This window comes from Lepisma saccharinum, chromosome 3 (assembly GCF_977018435.1).
Source record: "Lepisma saccharinum chromosome 3, izLepSacc3.1, whole genome shotgun sequence".
NCBI classification, from domain to species: Eukaryota; Metazoa; Arthropoda; class Insecta; order Zygentoma; family Lepismatidae; genus Lepisma; species Lepisma saccharinum.
The window spans coordinates 118,959,950-118,980,070 of NC_139231.1; the positions used below are offsets into that span (position 1 = coordinate 118,959,950).

Here is a 20,121-nt window from a genome sequence, read left to right on the forward strand (position 1 = left end):
AATGGATAAGATTTAAAACAGAAATTAGTAGAGGCAGGTCCTCCTCCGTAGCCGAGCGGGTTAAGGCGTTCACTCGTCTTGAGATCGTTCGCTGCGGGACGGCGTAGGTTCGAATCCAGCTCTGGTCGGAATTTATTCGGCCTACGTATAGGGCCGGTGGCAACCCACCATTGGGGAGTTCCGAATGAGTGAGCGGTAACCCGGTCGAGAAGACCTACAACGGCTGGGGGTTCGTCGGGCTGACCACCCGTCACCCCAATACTGGTCTAAGATCTCCACGCTATAACAGGTGACGGAGGAACAGTGTGGGAGGGAGACCAGCAGTCGGTAGGTAAGCCAAGGCTCTCAAGGGCTGTCGTGCTGTGGGTTATTTTGGTTAGTAGAGGCAGCCGAAAACTTATGTAGAAGGACAAGCAAGAAAAGAAGGAAGAAAGAAACACCATGGTGGAATGAAAGAACTAGAGAGGCAGTGAAAAATGGTTTAAATATAAATCACATAATGCACGAAAAGAGTACATGGAAAAGATGAAAGAGGCAAAAACAGTAGTAAACAAGGAAAGAAGAAAGTGGATGGAAGAATGGGCCAAAGTGCTAGAAGATGACGTAGATGGGAACAAGGAAGTATTGTATGGATTAGTGAGAGAAAGAATAGGAGAAAGAGGAGACAGCTGTAAGCTAAGGGAGGAAAGAGGAAATGTAGAAGAGGATGAAGAAATAAGGAGAACGTGGAGAAATCATTTCGAGAAATTTCTGAATGTGAAAAAAGGAAATGAACATGAAGATGTGAAGGAAAAAGAAAACTGGATAGAAAATATGAATCTCCCATGGAAAGAAGTGGAGGAAGCATTGAAGAGAATGAAGAGAGGTAGAGCACCTGGAGTAGATGAAGTGCCAGTGGAAATGGTACTAGAAGGAGTGATTGGTGTGCAGTGCCTGTTCAGTGCTGAAAATAGTGTGGCAAAAGAGAGAGAAGTGCCAAGAGGTTGGACAAAGGGACTAATAGTTCCAGTATTAAAAAAGAAGGGGGGACAGAAAGGAATGTAAAAACTACAGAGGAATAACACTAATGTGCCACTCAGCAAAGGTGTATGAGAAAATATTAGAGAAAAGAATAAGGGAAGTAACAGAGCTGAACATGAGAGATGAACAGTATGGATTAGAAGAGGCAGATCAACAGTAGACCTGATATTCACAATAAGGCAAATACAGGAAAGGCACGACGAGTATGGAAATGATTTGATTATGGCATTCCTAGATATAGAAAAGGCATATGATAGCATGGACAGGACAAAGATTTGGAAGGCTCTAAGAGAGAAAGAAGTCGAGGAAGAGATAGTGTGCAGAGTGCAGAGCACATACAAGGCCAACCAGAGCTGTGTGAAGACACCAGTGGGAAGAACAGAGTGGTTCAGTATAAGTAATGGACTAAAACAGGGAAGTGCTCTTTCCCCACTGCTCTTCATAATTACAATGGATGCAATTAATGAAGAGGTGGGGAAGAAGATAGGAGAGGAAGAGATGAAGGCCCTGTTGTTCACTGATGACTTAGTAATATGGGGAAACTGGGAAGAAGTAGCACAGAGACAGCTTGATAGTTGGAATGGGGAAATCAGAAGAGCAGGAATGATATTCAGTGCAGAAAAGAGTGAGGTGCTAATAACAAGAAACAGAGCCAGAAATGAACCAACAATAAAAATGGACACGGAAGAGTTGAGGGTAGTGGAGAGCTTCAAATATCTAAGAAGCATAATTGAGAGAAGTGAAAGAATATATGAGGAGGTAAATAGAAGAGGACAAATGGATGGTGGACTATATCAAAGCATTCGATATATAAAACATACTATGTGCCAATAATTATGTACAGAACAGAGACTTGGACAATGACAGAGAGAGACAAAAGAAAGATGCAGTCAGTGGAGATTAAATTTTTAAGGAGTATATTGGGGAAGACTAGAAGGGATAGAATAAGGACTGAGGAGATCCGACAAACAGTGGGGGTGGTGAAGCTTCAGGACAGGATAGATCGGGCACAGATGAGATGGTTCGGACACATGAAGAAGACTACCAGTAAGAACTTACAATGCCTCAAGGAGTGGGAATAAGGCCAAGGGGGAGACCAAGATGTAGGTGGAGAGAGAAGATAGTAGAGAGTGTTAGGAGAAGAGGACAAGATTGGAACACCGTGGATAGAGAGGAGTGGTGGAAGGGAGAGGCTTCACTTCTATGCAGACCCAGCCAGAGGCAGGAAACGGCGAAGGATGATTAAGATGACAGCACCTCCCTGAGAATTATATGTTTAACTATGCCCATAATCTTTATTTTGTTTATTCAATTAATACTGAATGACCAGTTAACTGCAGTTTTTTTTGCATTTCTTAGTTTGATATAATACACACTGTATATCCTACATGTCAAATGTTTGTCAAGCAAGGCATAAGTTATGTGCTGTTTTAGTGCCAAAGTTACAAACAATTATACTTACTGCTTTCCACTCTCTTTCAAGGTACCCGTGAACTCATATAGATGTTGATTTGGAAGCTCTGCTTCTAGTGTCCCCTTGAACTGGGCCAAATCCTTTGTTTCTAGCAATCGTGAGGTATCTGTCAAACCTTGGCGTATTTTTAAATTTGTTTCCCCATCCAGATTTGAAGTTTCTATGTAACAAATAGCTTGAGGTTCACTGAAAATAAAATAATAATGATAAATTTGTATGTTATAGTCAATAATAAATTCAAAAAATAAAACAATTTCTCTCCTCAGGCAGAAAGAACATACGTATTTCACATTAAAAAAAAACAACAAAAAAACAATCAGAACTGACTACTGATCATGTATAGTACCTTTTGAGTTTTCCATTTTTACTCTGAACATTTTATAACCTGTTAATAAATTTATATTATCAATGAATTTGTATTTACATTTTGGTTATTTAATCTTGCATTTTACCTCTTGATGTTCATTTTGTCAATGAGGATGGACTTACACTGGCTCAAATTAATCGATCAGCAGCAGATTCTCAGTGCTTTCTGATTTCCACAACTTTCAACACTAGACTGTGCGAGAGATTTCAATCACTCATTACCCTTAATAACTCAGATTTCTTTTCAAAATATCTCACCATTTTTACTTCCTGTCTTTGGAACCCAAGCCCCTCAAAATCCATTAATATCTGTTTTTCAAGATGCAAGAAAAACATTTTTCACCAGGCGCAAACAATACATTTACGCAAGCTGACTCCCCGCACAATTTAATATACTTAAATGCAGAAAAACAATGAAATCCATTAATCAACATCATGTTAAAGCCTGTAAATTATGCAGTGACAAGGGGTGACATCGACACTTTATTTATTTATTTATTTTATTTGTTTATTTCCTTCAACAGAGAAATTATCTCCTTTTACAGAAGGTTACCAATAAAAAAACTAAAGAAACACATAAGATGGACTACTTGGGGTAGCAGCAATCAGTGGTGTGCTCAAGGGGAGGGGGGTTCGTGTGGGTCATAACCCTCCCCCTTTAGGGCCCAGCATTCCTAAAAAAAAAGAATGTCAATAACAGGAAAAGGTTGTAAAATGATGAATGAGTACTAAAAAAAAGTACATGTAACCCCTACCCGATTTGAAAATAAAAAACGATTTGATTGATTTCCATCTGTCCCTATCCTGAGCAAGATCTATATACTCATTTCCATTCCTACCGATTTCCTTTAGGTCCATCTCAACGTTATCCCTCCATCTTCATCTTGGCCTTCCTACAGGTCTCTTACCATCAGATTTCCCAACAAGAATCCTGTGAACTCCTCTTTCCTCTCCCATTCGTGCCACATGGCCTGCCCACCTAAGTCTTCTTCATTTAATCATTCTAATAATATCTGGACATGAATACAAATTATGTAGTTCTAAATTATGTAACCTTCGCCATTCACCTGTCTCCTTATCCCTTTGAGGTCCAAATATTTTCCTAAGGATCTTATTTTCAAATAAGGGACCAATGTATGGGACCAACTTTTGCATTCATATAATACTATGGGCAAAATTACAGTTTTGTATATTTTAACTTTTAGTTTCTTAGATATTAAACGAGAAGACAAAAGTAGCATGCATTTCCTGAATTAAGCCTGCTTTTTATTTCCTCTTTAATATCATCTTTATTTGTTAGTATTACTCCTTAGTAATAATTACATATATATACGAGGTTTGGCTAGAAAAAAACCGGACTGATGCTATGAAATCTTTTATTCGGCATTTTGTACAACAGGAACTTTATCTCCTTCAAAGTACTCGCCTGCACGATCTGTACACCGCTCCATACGAATTTTCCATTGCTGGAAGCAGTGTTGCCAGTCATTTTCGGAGATCATGTTCATTACATCCGTCGCTTTTCTTTGCACAGCTTCTACTGTCTCAAATCTGCTTCCTTTTAGGGCGGACTTCACTCTGGGGAATAAAAAGAAGTCACAGGGAGCAAGGTCCGGCGAATATGGCGGATGTTCTAACACTGGGATGCCATATTTAGCCAAAAATGTCTTCACTGACAGGGCCGTATGGACAGGAGCATTGTCTTGGTGCAGAATCCATGACTTCCGTTGCCACAAATCAGGTCGTCGTCTTCTTACTCGCTCACGAAGGGTTTTGAGCACATTAATGTAATGATGTTGGTTTACAATTTGACCCTCGGGTACCCAATGAACGTACACAATGCCTCGAATGTCGAAAAAGACACTCATGGCTTTGAATTTGGACTTGCTCATGCGAGCTTTCTTGTGACGTGGCGAGCTCGGGGTCTTCCAATGCATTGATTGGCGCTTCGTGGCAGGGTCGTACGTGAAAAACCACGATTCATCACAGGTTATCACTCTCTCTAAGAATGTAGGGTCTGTTTCAATGTTCTTCAAAGTGTTCGTACAAATGTTCACTCGAGCTTCCTTCTGTTCCAATGTCAGGTTTCTTGGCACGAGTTTTGAACACACTTTACTCATGTCCAAATTCTCGTGTAAAATTTGTCGAACACATTCTTGGTCTATTCCTGTGATTTCAGCAACTGCTCTAATGGTCAATCGACGATCTTTTCGAATCACATCACTCACTTTTTGAATATTTGTTTCCGTTTTTGACGTGCATGGTCGTCCTGAACGTGGGTTGTCTTGGATCATTTCCTGTCCTTCTTTAAACCGTTTAAACCACTCAAACACTTGTGTGCGTGATAAACACTCATCCCCGTACACAGATTTTAACATGTCGTACGCTTCTGTTGCGGATTTCCCCAGTTTGTAAAGGAACTTCATATTGACACGCTGTTCCATTTTAATACTCAGCATTTTTCCGACGGAGCACAGACGCACGTTCCGCTTTGTCCAAGTGCCACAGCAAAACTGAGAGGCCTGCACCCAGGGCAATTAGTCATTCTGTAGGCAGGGTATGGTAGTATAGAATCATGCATTGCTCAACCTTCGCGCATTCGTTGTTTGCCAATAGCAACATCAATCCGGTTTTTTTCTAGCCAAACCTCGTATATATATTTTGATTTAAAATTCAATAATTTTTACAGACAAAAATAGAAAACATTTTTTGTAGAAAATACTAAATACTAATCATGTTACACCATAAATACTGTCATTATCATTAAACTGTAAATCAACATGGCAGCTGATATTTTGAAAACTATCGTTTAAAAAAATGCCAAAATTCAGCTACAGCTAAGCACCTAGCGCCACAGAATTAACAATGTGCCAACACAAATAAAAAGTAAATACTGAAGTGTGACAGTTCCTTCTATGCATGATTAGCTCATTAAGTAGCATACATTGTATAAGCACCAAAAACCCATCTGTGCAGGTCTAACCTGGTGCAAATGTGACAATAATAAGGACCTTAACATTATAGTGATGTGAAGTCTAATGCATTGTAGCAATCACCACATTTGCCGGTATATATTCAATTTCAATTTTGTATATATTTTTTAGGAAAGAGCTTGATCACTGAATTTATAATTAATTTACAGTACTTCAAATATAAAGTAATATGTAAGTCTACTTTCAACAAATAACTTACCTAATCTAATGAAAGTATACATTTTAATCTTCTTTGACACACACCAAAAGGAAGCAAGAAAGAATCATCTAACTCAGAAAACAGAAAATTTCCAGAAAAGAAGGTAATCAAAAACTGAGTATTGGCATATAAGATGCACCCTGTTTTTTGGGGCCATTTTTAAAGGATAAAAGTGTGTCTTATACCCCAACAAACAGTACATGGAAACCGTATCCATGTTATAACACAACTGTTAAAGTTCATACAATTTAAATGCATTAGTAATCCAATTCAAATTTTATGTCCAGTATTTCATGCAATGTAAATGCATTATATTGCATAATATACTGGGAATAAAATTTGAATTGGATTACTAACACAAAAATGAAAAGTAAGAAAAGTCACCTGGATGAAAGAAGCACAAGATCTGCAGGAAAAAAATCATTGTTGTGTACTTTAACTATGTCCCCTATAGCTATATTCCGCCATTTTACCCACTGCCAATGATCATCTCGATATACTTCAATTTCACGGTTGTTTATCTCATCATCTGCTCTATGCCGCTTCTGCAATGGAATAAGAACATTGACAAGAATCTTAATTTCATGATTCAATATTCAAATTAACAAGCTTGAGAATACCTTACAAAAATAACTTGGCAAATGATAAAGGACAACAATACCAGTGGACATAGATCTGATGTGGCCCATAGAAAAGTAATTGTCTTTAGTGATGGTCCTAAGTATGTGCACTGAAAATAATTTCTGAACAAGTGACATTTTGTAAAACCGTTTTCTAGTTGCTATTTTCCAATTCTTTTGGATCTTGGTTCCTCATTAACAATTTTCATCTGTAGATCATACTACTAAAATTAATTAAAACAACCACCCTGTGTGTTTCTTCTTCCTGTTTGTACTTTAAAAAACACAAATAAGGCACATTAGGAGGGGTCCAACAAATGAAAAAAATGCTGTTGTGTGTGTCAAATAAGGTTTTAAATTAGTTCCCTCCAGCCTCTACAGGCAATTGCTACACTATTGGACCTTTATCAAGTACCATGATACTTCCTCACACTTCTTGCACCTCTTCTTACATTCCATAAGTTATCCCAAATCCCAGCTACAGTTAACTAGTGTTGGGCAATATATTGTCTAGACAATATATCGTGATATTGATAAAATATCATCCAGGCGATATCAACTAGATGATATATTGTCGCGATATGAATCGTGGGGACGATATATATCAGTGGTTCTCAAACTTTTTTCTCATTGTACCCTTTAGTTGTAACTAAACGTCTAATATAACCCCACCATAGGTTTTCTTCGAAGAGTGGGTTTTGGGGAATTTTTTGGCAGCCTGATTGGATTTTGATATGTTGGAGGCCTGTATCTGCAATAGAGCAAAATGACAGTCAGACTGTATGTGGAAAGATGGTAAACAAATAAGCATTAGAATCCTACGTTTATTATTTTATTGGGTTTTCCTACATTTACAATATTTATAATTGTTTAGTTACAAAAATAAAAATGTGAAACATGTGTATGCTAAGGAGTACATAAAAAAAATAATTTTCATATATTTTTTCCAGAGTTATTTAACAAAGTAAAGAACAAAAAATAAATCAAGCACAATTGTGGAGATTTTATTGTAAATCCTCAGAGTTTCTAGTGAGGAGGATGTGCCTACATAGCCTGATACAGTCTCTTGTGTGGTCGTGCACTTGAAACTTTCAAGCGAAGATTTGGCTCCAATTTTAGTCTATTTTGATACTTGTATTTAGGTACAATATCGTATTGTATCATCTGTGATGATTAGACCTCGGATTTTAGGTTTTTAACCTATTTTTTCCTTTGCAGGTAAATAAGAAATAACAAGTTATATCAGTGTTTCAATAATAACCGAAACAACTGATGAAGTTTTATAGTGCCTAAAATAACCTATTTTGCTTGTTAGAACCTATTTTAGGGTTATGTGCCTAAATTAAACCTTTTTTTATGATTTTATATTTTTATTTAGGTTTTACAGGATTTTTTTATCTCACAGAGGTATTTACTAGGTTTGGTAGCGAAATAATTCCATGACTGGAATGTTTGAAACATGTTTCCTGACGATTTCCCTCCCTCCAAGTATATGATGTTTATCAAAGTTCTAAATAAAACAAAATGTCTGACGCTCTTATCTGCACACAGTGGCAGCGAAAAGCCGACAGTTCCCCACTACTTTTTAACCCCGCACTATAGACTTTTAATGCTAAGCCTTGCTTACTAAGATAAAGTAAACTTCTTGTCCCCCCTCCTCCCCATTCTCAGTTTTGGCAACCAATCGTCTCTACTGCCTGCACAGTCCCAAGTGCAAACTTCGATTTGTGCAGCCTTGCTCACTCTCGTGTCAGTTTGGTCCTTTTTGGCATTCACGCCTTGCGAAGTAATGTTTCAGCATTCAAATTTGCTTTAATTGATTGATTGATTTGGTGTTTTAATTCCACTTTATGCACAGTAAGGCTAATCGAGACTGGACCTACAGTTTAAAATGGGATCCGAAGCTCTATGTGCTTCCACCGGGTATCGAACCCGGAACCCCTTGATTACAATCACACTACTAACAATTTTTTTGTTGAAAGATAATTTTCAGCACACGAAATGATCCTCACAGACAAGAGGTGGAGTTTGAGTGTGGATAACGCAAAAGGATTCATGATGGTCAATAGGACCATGAAAAAATTCAAGGATACAAGCAGATGTTTTCTCTATTCCAACCTTACGTATTACCGACTCTCACCCTCCCTTCCACACACAAAAATATTAACAATGTTAAGGGTTTGTATGATTCCAATGTATCAAAAAATTTACCTAATCAACTTCAAGATATATTATTTTGTAATAATCTTCCGTCTGTCAGATAGATTGTTCTGCAAAACACACTAACAAAATTAACAGATTGAGAAAATTTTGTTTTATTTTCCATGTAGCTTTCTTTTTCTTCCTAAAAAAAATAAAATAAAAGCTAAACTGAGGGAAACTTTCCTCAGGGCACGTATAAACATGTATAAATTTAATGCGATTTGGATTAATAAAAGTTGCAATTTTTCACGTCTACGGAGAGAAAATGGGACTAGAGAAAACATCCGGTTGTAACTTTTTTCATGTCTTGCCAAAATTCATAAATAATTTCCAGAGCAAATAATTTACGCATAATTCCCAGAATTCAAGGAATTCCACGTGAGTAGCCACCCTGATATTGCGCAGCAAATTATACATACATAATTCATTTTTCATACCAACCACTAACTTTCTCTAACAGCACAAGTGCAGTATTATATAATTTGTAGATGATTTTGAAAATGATATAAAGAAATGAAAATTTGTTTAGAAATATATATTTGGTTATTACTGTTCTTGTGAAATTTTGTTTTTAACGATTGTATCTAATAAGTATTTTTCAGGAATTTTGTACCAAATTAAGTCTTTTTGCAACCTATTTCAGGATTATTCTAGCCTAATTTAAGGTTTTTCGAGCCTAATTTAAGGTTTTTAGAACCTACTTTAGGATTTTTAGAATAGAGCCTATTTTGGGTACCTAAAAGCATATTTTTTAGAACCTAAAAATCCGGTCTAGTGATGATAGATATATTACGATACCTAATTTCCGATATCGTCCATCCCTACAGTTAACCAAATGATGCATACAAATTAGCTAAGTTTCTTATTAAATCAACCGCTGAAACTAATGCTTTAGGAAGCTACACCCAAATAATCACAACACATTCACAGAAAGTAGTCTGGGAAGGCCGACATTATCACACTAGCCAGCATCCTAATTTTCGATCCTAACGTCTTAGAGAGCTTACAAACCGAAATAACAAGTGACACAATGTCACTTGGAAACAAACCAGGCACGGATCCATGGGGAGGGCAAAAGTGGCGATCGATTGCCCCTCTCAACTGCATGTTTTTGGATATATTATTATACCTAATAATATTCAAGACTCATTTGTTCTGTATTTTTATCACCACGTTTAAGAGGCTCAAGATGTCCAATGTATGCTCATGATAGGCTAATCGGAACTGGACCTACAGTTTAAATTTGGATCAGAACGAGTCTAGAAGGTGCCTTACAATGGAATCGAACCTGAGACCACTGCAGAGAATGCACTTTTATTTCTTTGTTTATTCTTTTACTCCTCATATCTGACCTTCAGTGTACTGTGACAATGGGAGGAATTATCATAACAACAATGCCATAGCAAAGGGTGGGCGAAGGGGCCTCGTGTCCCATAGGCTTATTCGAAGTTAAGGCTGTGGAGCCTTTTCTTCCACTTGAATATGTTTACAAAAAAATTGAATATGAAATAATTAAAATATTGAAAAAGAAAAGAAAGAAAAAAATATATAAAAATCACAGAGAAATAAAAAATACAAAGAAAAATTACATATAAGAAAGGTAATCTAACCTATAGATACAGGCACACACACTCACACTCACACATACATCTTTTTTTTGTTCCTTACACACGTACAAGCAAATACATAACACTACACTTACTTAAGCACAGACCAATATTACACATACTTAAAACACAGTCCAAAACGGTATAGTTTGACAATAATTCATCTTAACTATTACGTTAAATCATTTTTGTGCCTTACGTCCTTCTATCATTCTCTGCACCCGCCACATTATTAGGGAATTTTTAAATGTAATAAATAGAGGTGAGAAAAATAGATGGAAAGGGCTAATTTTTGTGGGTGATAAAACTACATCATTATGTTCCTAACCGGTTATAAATTCTAGTGAAACATTACAATTTGAATGAATACGTTAACTATTTAGTATTTTAAATAAAGCGAGTGGTAGTCGTCTGATTTTAGAATATTCAGGTAGCCAAACAACAACAATGAAATGTTCTCTTACAAAGGTTGATAAGCATAAACACAATTTTCGACTTCTCATAATTTAGCAGTTTGAGCACATCAAGAAGCATATTTATTTCTCTCATCCTCTCTCTCTCTCTCTCTCTCTCTCTCTCACACTCACTCACTCATAGGTAGTCCTTATACTTCAAAAAAGTAATAATACATGTTCATATGTTTGATATTCATATTCAGGAAAAAATGATGCCCAAAGAAAAAACAACAAACAAATATATCACAATACAATATATAAAGACAATTTTCTAACTTACTATATCTTCTATAATCTCCTTTATAGCAGAAACACTCAAAATGAATATGAGAGGGACTAGCGTTGTGTAACGACCTGTTGGTGAAACATCTGGGATTTGCTGTAATAGAATTATGAATATACCAGTATGAACAAGTCTATAAATTGTAATTATATATAATTTTTAACGTAAGTAATTGTAGCACAAACGTGCGAAGAAAGCTACACATGAGATAGAACATTAATGTTATAATTCACTACAGCATGTAGTGTTTTAATAACCTTGTTGATTTGTTTTTATTAACATTATTTTCTATAAAAAATTAATACAACTAATATTTTTCATATTATTGTTTAACAAAATAATGTTTAACCCTAATGTAAATATTATTTGATAATTTTCATGAATGAATAATAATAATGATGATGTTCCAAAAAGAGATATAAAAAACTATGCTAAATACCTACGTTGAAGTACTGTAATTGCAAATTTGTAGCTATCATGAATATATTTGTAATTATCTTATTTCACATCACTTTGGGTCAATGGTGATGATAAGGATGAATGATGAAATTGACAAAAGAACACTCAAAAAGAACACCCACGTCCAGGACAGGATTCAAACCAGAGGCCCTTGGCATTGTAGAGTGCTGTGCTAATCATTCCACTACAGAGACTGGTGGCAAGATTTTGAGTCAAGCAATCAACATACAGCTGTGGCGCCTGGACTTGCAGCCAGGATAATCTTCTGTGGGACTGGTGTTGTATCGTCCCTATATATTTGTGATTCTCCCTTCATCCATTTCATCTTATCACCATTCATCCTCATCTTCACGAAAGATGAAGAAAGACAAAGTTAACTAAACTAAATCAATCCATCATTCAACAAAACTGCAAATATCACAAAAGCTTTGTAATCATGCAAATTTGCAGTTCCAGACCAAAGTAACACTTTAAAAATATTCCTCTAAATTCCAGATTTAATTAGTCAGAAAAAATCGCATAATAGATGAATACAAACCTGGAGTAATGCGATGAAGAGGAAGAAGCAGTTAGAATATCGGCGAAACTGTTCAAACAGAAAGCTTGGAATGAAAGAGATGAGATTGTACTTGGCTGTTGTGATATGATTTGTGCAGTACTTCTGAGGTTGTGGGTTGTTGATGAAAATGATGCGATACTCTGTGACATCAGGCATTTCAGTGACTCCTGATGTCCGATCATCTTCATCTGCAAAAAAATGAGAAAGAAAAAAATATCACTAAATGTTAAGAAAATATTCTGATGCAGAATGCAGATACAGTGTTCAATATATTATACATTTGCCAAATGATGTTCCAAAGTTTGATGTGCTAATCGTTCTTAATAATATTTATCTCAAAAACACAAAATATATATACACACTAAGAGTCTGTAACTTTGTAACAAGTTAAGAGTAATAGCTGCTGCCTTACAAAAATGTATAGCGCAAGTCAAGTCGTGGTATTTTGAACATATGGGTGACTGCAGTAGGAGGTCATCGAGCGAGGGATATATACACTACACTAACATAAACGGATCGTACAGATAGATAAAGTGCCTAGCACATTCCAGCTCAGCTTCAAATATAGTGGCATATCATATTTATGATTTCATTTTTGGGAAACAGCAGTAAGTTGTTTTTTTTAAAAAAAAAAAATTAAATGTGTCGTCTGGAAGCAGCACTATACTAATTCTTCAATGTTCAAACTCTGCGCAATCGACAAATAGGGGAAAAGGACTAAGTCCGAACGTTGAGAGGTCCTTTTTTCCAAGTTTCCCCTGCATCCCTGGCACCCCTAGTCCCTATGTAGGGGTATCTGGCGAAAAAAGAACCTCTCAACGTTCTGACTTAGTTATTTTTCCCTTACTTTTCCAGGGAACCGTCTCCTGACTCCTAGTACATCCAGTTTTGTTAATGGTTGGTATGTAGAAAAAGCATACATTCAGAGAATTAAATGACAAGCGGGAGCTTCTATTTGAGCCACCGATTATTGCATAATGGACTATTGGGTTTAAATTTCCCCCGTTCCAATGTTAGGTCGCGTTTGTTTACCTAGCAGGTTCGCAATCATGGCGGCTCCATCCTATAATATTTATTTCGATGACGTCGCAGTAAAACTCATCTACATTGAACATTTAACTGTTTAAAACTATATTTACTTCGTGTACATCCAATCATTTTCATGTTTGTTGAAATGTAGTCCCCCCTAAGCATTATGATCAGTATCACTGGCATACAAAGGACTCTGTTTTTTCGTCTTCTTCGGAGGGGACTGGGATTATAAAGATGGATATTACATAGCTGCGTTCTAAGCGACGGGGGATGCACAATAAAATATTTTCTAATTGCTATTTTCAATTTTCTTTGTAAAAGTTATTCCAAGACAAAAACAGTAACACGGGGGTCATTTACCACTTTGGTTTTCCCAGAGTTCTTTACAGTTTTCATGTGAAAATTTAGTTTTTCTCACAATTTCAAGAGGGCTTGTGGCATCATCAGCTCCCCATTGCGTATGCCAGTGATTTGAACTGTATCGGTGACAATTTCAAAATATAGTCCATATTTTTCAATGTACTGAAGTAATGCATGGCGTTTTCCATATTTATGAATAGAGAACAACTGAAATAACTATTATTCATTGTACACGACTAAGTTAGAAAATTAACGTAAATTTAAAACTGAATTGAAGGGAGTTTTCAAATTAGAGCACCAAGCTAGCTGGTAGAGATGCATTCCACAATGCATATCAAACTTGTGTTATCTCAAAATCGAGATTTTGTTGTCGAAAGAGCATAGCAGTATAATTTAGATTTTGTCATTAACTGTACAGGTTCCGAATGAAAGAAAAATCTCTGATGAAAATCTACATGAAAACTGAATTATAAATTTTCTCACTTCGCCAAAATAATGATCATCTCCTCTCACTCCTATGTAATCCAAATGATTGTGAAAAACGTACTGAAATTCTGGAGCAAGTTTCAGCAACGAAGTTTACAATTACTTACACGGCAAGAGACGTAGGTTCCCGAACAAAAACTTGAACGATAAAACAACACTCCCAGATTGGCTATTGTTCTGCTTACACAAATAACAATTCAGGACAGAAAGGTTAGTTGGTTGATTTGGTGTTTTAAGTCCACTTTATGCACAGTAAGGCTAACCGAGACTGGACCTACAGTTTAAAGTGGGATCCGAACCACTATGTGCCTCCACCGGGTATCGAACCCTTTTCAGGACAGAAAGAACTTACGAGTAAACCCAAGAATACTACGGATTATTGAGACTGAAAGAAATGGGCAAAGATAATACGAACCTTTCGTTTCAATGAAATGCAAGGTATGGACTTACATTACGAGAAGTGTCATAAGTGGACACACAAGTTGTTGCAGACACGCTGATGTGGTTTTTCAACGTCCTTGCAACCTCTAAAGATGAACGACAGTGAAAACAGGCACAGGGGGGGGGGGGAGAAAAACTGACCGAGTGAGGTTTCACTACCACAGGGCACCTAACTGTTTCCGCTGTAGTCACGAATGAGCTCATCGAAATCAGCATGGCGGTTTATTTCTTATTTAACTCAGTGGGGTGTTAAAAAAGCTGTCGGTTTTGAGCCCTCGAAATATTCTCGACTCTATTAGTGATTCACAAGTGTTAAAATAGCAAACTGCACGTAAAATGCCAAAAGGTGCATTAAAATGTAGGAATTTTACCAAAAGGTATGAAACCTTAAAAATGTGTATTATAACTAGAGGATTAAAGTGTCACTCCTGAAATGTTACAATGTACGAAGACTGATGATGGACCCTAACATTTTGCATGTTATTGAGCTGTGTATGTGAAATTACAGTGCTTACAGTTGCCACATTATGTTTTGTGATTTATTTTATGTATTAGCAGAATTAAGCTAATTCTTTTGGCTCTTAAGAGATTAATCAATCTAGTGCAGGTATTCAGTACAGTCCCTGGCAGTGGCGTGCCCAGGACTTTTGAAAGGGAGGGGTTACGTATACATTCTTTAAGTAGTCAATCCTCATTTTGCAAAAAAACTTACCCAAAGAGGGGGGAAACCCCAACCAATCCCCCCCCTTTGGCACGCCACTGTCCCCTGGTACACGATTTGATTCTAATGGTAAATAATGGTTCATTAGGACAAGGTGCCTTGCAGGATGAGGCACCCTGTTGATTGTAAACATTACTTCCATTTTAGAAGAAACGTACAAAATAACTTGTCACTTTAGTCCACCAAAATAAAATCGCTTCACTGAAAAAAACGATATACCGTTCTACAACTTTATCATGGTCTGTTATTTTTCTTTCTTTATTGAAAACTATTCCAAGCACACGGGCTCACGCATGATATTTTCCAGGGGAGCTGGCAAATAAGGAATATTTTCCAGGGCGGGGGAACAAGCAAGGCACTTTTCCCAAAATCACCGATTCAGTTTGAAGTTATGGTGTGCCACACTTGTAATTATCAGTCCTTTATAATAACGAAAATTAGTGAGAATGAAATGAAATGTGTGCGAAAAAATATAATTTTAAACTGACATTTTCCAGGGTTCAACGGCCATCTATGACTCTCTCGGATGCCCATGCAGGTTATGTTATTCTGCCAATTTGTATTTAGTGTAATGGGAGGTATAGTACGTTTCTCTTTGCTTAAACAAAAACAAACTGCAAATCAAGTCAAGTCTCAAGGAGGTTCATTGGGTTCTGCAAGTGAAACTTCTTCCGCTCTGCCGTAATTCCTCGAAGTTATCTTGTGCAAGAAACCGGGAAAGTCTATGTTTCTGACAATACTTTGTAAAATGTGGAGTGTCATTTACTGACACTATTAATAGCTGTGCTTGCATCAGAATTTGCGTACTCTTTAAGTTTTCGAACAACTTCTCTCGCTTCCGTATATTACTAACAAGATGAATAATTCGCTGAAAGAGAAGCTACTCATTCATACTGTTTTGTTACAATGTACATGCAGTGACGGCGATTGGGTCCCAAAACCGAAGGGCAAGGTGTCAAAAATTTCCCTTCGTAGATAAGATTTAGCATAGTGCGGGGGAAAAAGTGGTGAAAACGGGGGGGGGGGACTGCCCCTCCTAATCGCCGCCACTGTGTACATGTATTTATATGCTTGCATCACAAAAGTCGGAAAATTCAACATGGAGCTATATATTTTTGGAAAGGCCGATAGTCTAATAGTACGGACTACCGGCTATTGCTACTCAAAATATCATGCCATTCTGTATTTCTATGTCTTGTTCTATTACGTATAGTTACTTTATATCTCTTTCCAATCCTTCTACGTCAATCGCTACGACGAGAATAAAACAATGCATTAATCAAACAGCCGATGGGACAAACACAATGGAAATCTCGGGCCCTCGTGAAATGTAAAACCACTGGCTCCCAATCTGTACTTGCTGCGTTGTTCACCCCCTCGGCTAGCTAACTTGATCACTGCTGTCGGTGAACACGTGTTGCCTTTACTTACATTGCATTATTCTCTTCCAAGTGGTCACCCTCTAAATGACCAAAACGACTCTACTTATTTTCTGCAACCATTCGCAATTTGATGATAATCATCTGTGGCGAGCTGGCACTTTTCCGCTCCGCTTGTCAGCAGCAATTGGCAAGGAGCACATCCAAGAATGAACAGCTGAGCGCCAGAAGATGAGACACTCCTTGCAAGGGAGTGGCGTTTTTTTCTGTATGGAAAGACAACACACTTTGCCGATGACGCATATTCGGCACAGATGTCTTACATGCAATATAACGCCGTGCAAGATCCAATTGGAAGACGTATGATTCAGTGCTTATCTATTAAGACCATAGTCTGGATTTTCGAGTTTTTATTTGTGGGCAAAACACATTTTATTTTACACACGAAGTGCACGTTTAAAACAATTTGAAAGTGACCTAGATACTTATGATTTTTCGGTTTTCGGAAATAATACCAAACTGCCTAAAATTGATGGATAACATCAATCCGCTTGATATGGTCGAATAAACATCCCAATGGATCGAATCATCGATCCGCTTGATGTGGTTGGGTAAACATCTCACCGGATGGAATCATCGATCCGCTTGATGTGGTCGGGTAAACATCTCATTGGATGGAATCATCGATCCGCTTGATGTGGTCGGGTAAACATCCCACCGGATGGAATCATCGATCCGCTTGATGTGGCCGGGTAAACATCTCACCGGATGTAATCATCGATCCGCTTGATGTGGTTGGGTAAACATCTCACCGGATGGAATCATCGATCCGCTTGATGTGGTCGGGTAAACATCCCACCGGATGGAATCATCGATCCGCTTGATGTGGTCGGGTAAACATCCCACCGGATGGAATCATCGATCCGCTTGATGTGGTCGGGTAAACATCCCACCGGATGGAATCATCGATCCGCTTGATGTGGTCGGGTAAACATCCCACCGGATGGAATCATCGATCCGCTTGATGTGGTCGGGTAAACATCCCACCGGATGGAATCATCGATCCGCTTGATGTGGTCGGGTCAACATCCCACCGGATGGAATCATCGATCCGCTTGATGTGGTTGGGTAAACATTCCACCGGATGGAATCATCGATCCGCTTGATATGGTCGGGTAAAGATCGGAATGGAACCGAATGGAATCATCAATCAATCCGTCTGGTATTGTCAGGTAAAGCATCATACCTGGCTCGATGAGAAATTCATACGCTATGGTCGGGTAAATATGACACGAGTTAAATGAATTAAGATATTTCCGTGGCACCCTTGTATGCCTTTTAAAATTTGGCAATACTTGTAAAACCACTGTATAGATTTCTAACAACTTCATAGATGTGTGATTTCCGCTATAAGTTAGTTAAACGCACATCTTTCTGGTGGTGGTCGTACAAAGGTGTGTGTAATTATCTGTTAGTTTATCTTGTGGCTCGTAGGATCCGCCATGTGTGGAAGCGTTTGCCGAAACGCACGCTGGAAAAACAAACAGGTTTACGTCAAGTCGCAGATGAAGGAAGCGCTATTTTGAACACCTCCTGTAAATTTATCCACCATGATTCATCATTTTAAGCTCACCGGGGTAACAGATGGACCAAAGGACCATCGTCATATTTCACAGTAAATTTTCTTAGTTTGGAAATGTATGCTACAATCACAGGTTATTCACAATTTACCATGATCAGGGTTGCTACGATTTTTTGATTATAAATTCCCTGACATTTCCAGGTTTTCCAGTCTAAAAATGATTTTTTCCCAGACATGTTTATCATCATGATTTTTTGCTTTTGAACCTTGTGTTTTTCAATGAAATATATAATCCGGTAATTATTATGAATATTCACTTTCACAACTTGTTCTTAGCAAATTTCATTCTACACACACAAGAACGTGAAAATTTGAAGAGTGAAATGTAAAATTACAATCGGCATCAAATGTATTGGGTGCTACAATCACGCGCATCTAGCCTTAGGTTAAGGTAACAGAGGTACATTATTTCACCATAACAGATCTGCACAATATAAAAACAACAGAAAAAGTTCATAAACCATACACAATTTTTCATTTTCTGGCGGATTTATAGGGTCGTAGAAAATGCTGTTTTTTTTTGGAGTGGAATTACAAGAACAGAGTCCAGAAGTGGAAGTGAACTGCTTGTTCATTTTGCAACTTTTTCTCTTGTAGACTCCAAAATGCATGTATAAATTCCAGACGATCTGCAAAATTCCCTAACATTTCCCTGTTTTCCAGACGCGTAGCAACCCTGATGATGTGATAAAATATGAGGATTAAAGAATCACTCAATTAGCCGCATATGCAATATATAATAGTAAATGATTGAATGGACAAACAGGTGATACACGTATAAAACCAATACACATTAACTATGATATCAAACGTACGTGCCTCATCAGCCTGCAATTGCTGTAATTTGCAGTATGGAACCACCACAAGCAAGCTTCACACGTTCAATACTAGACTACCGATTTTGTGTCGTACTCTGAATGATTTTCGCCACCCTTATGATTATTACATTAGTCAAGGTCTGGTATGTTGATATGAGTCTGCAGCCCATTGTGACAACATGAAACTCGTTACCTAGGAGAGACTGATGTTTCTAATATTGATTTCTTTTTTAAATAAATGTCCGCGCAAACAAATCAAAATCTATAAGGCTGAAGTACGGGTGAATGGAGGCAATACATTTCCTTCCATTTTATGTAATGAGCTCAAGCAGGTATCAGTCTACAATACTTGCTACATAAATTTCCTTCTACAATACTTGCTACATAAATTTTCCTTATTTTACAGAATAGATTTTCTCTCTGGCGAACCGACAGCATTTGGAAGAAACGAGTTACTTATTCTAAAGGAAATAACAGTTACTGTTTCAGCAAGTGCACGGGATTAACAGTTACTCTTCCAGCAAGTGCACGGGATTAACAGTAATTGTAGGTTATTATCAGTTACTGTTTTACCAAAAGGTTTCTTTCTGGCAACAATGTTCTTCAGAATTCAGATCAATGTTATTCGGACGACATTTACAATTTTAAGGGGCGATCTGAACACACAAGATTGAATACAAAGAACGCACCCATGTCGCACGTAGGTTTCGAATCCAAGACCCCTGTTTCGACTGCTCACGTTACACCTCCAGAGGAAATTTAGATTACATTGCTCGGCTAACCAAGAGCTCGCGGGTTCGATACCAGGTACAGGCACATTTGCACAGTGGTTCGGGTCCTACTTTAAACTGTAGGTCCAACCTCGATTAGCATTTCTGTGCATAAAGTGGACTTAAAAGCCAACTCAAACACTGCTCGGTATCAACGGGTATAGATGGGGTAGAGCAGCGAAAAGTTTGAAATAAATAGCCTTTTGTCGAAGCAAATTGAACGAGAAGTCTTGCT

The 20,121-nt window shown here is 37.6% G+C and overlaps 1 protein-coding gene across 19 annotated transcripts in view; it reads right to left on the reverse strand.

Moving 5' to 3' along the window:
- The window catches only part of ATP8A (ATPase phospholipid transporting 8A1), a 293,688-nt gene that overhangs the window by 56,405 nt on the left and 217,162 nt on the right, over nt 1-20,121 (reverse strand). For all 19 annotated transcript variants that reach the window (XM_083119296.1, XM_083119290.1, XM_083119287.1 and 16 more), the window contains 4 exons: nt 12,217-12,425; nt 11,217-11,315; nt 6,437-6,597; nt 2,483-2,680 (listed from right to left, as the gene is read on the reverse strand). In XM_083119296.1, coding sequence (XP_082975422.1) covers nt 2,483-2,680; nt 6,437-6,597; nt 11,217-11,315; nt 12,217-12,425 — 667 coding nt within the window. The remainder of the gene's footprint in view (nt 1-2,482; nt 2,681-6,436; nt 6,598-11,216; nt 11,316-12,216; nt 12,426-20,121) is intronic.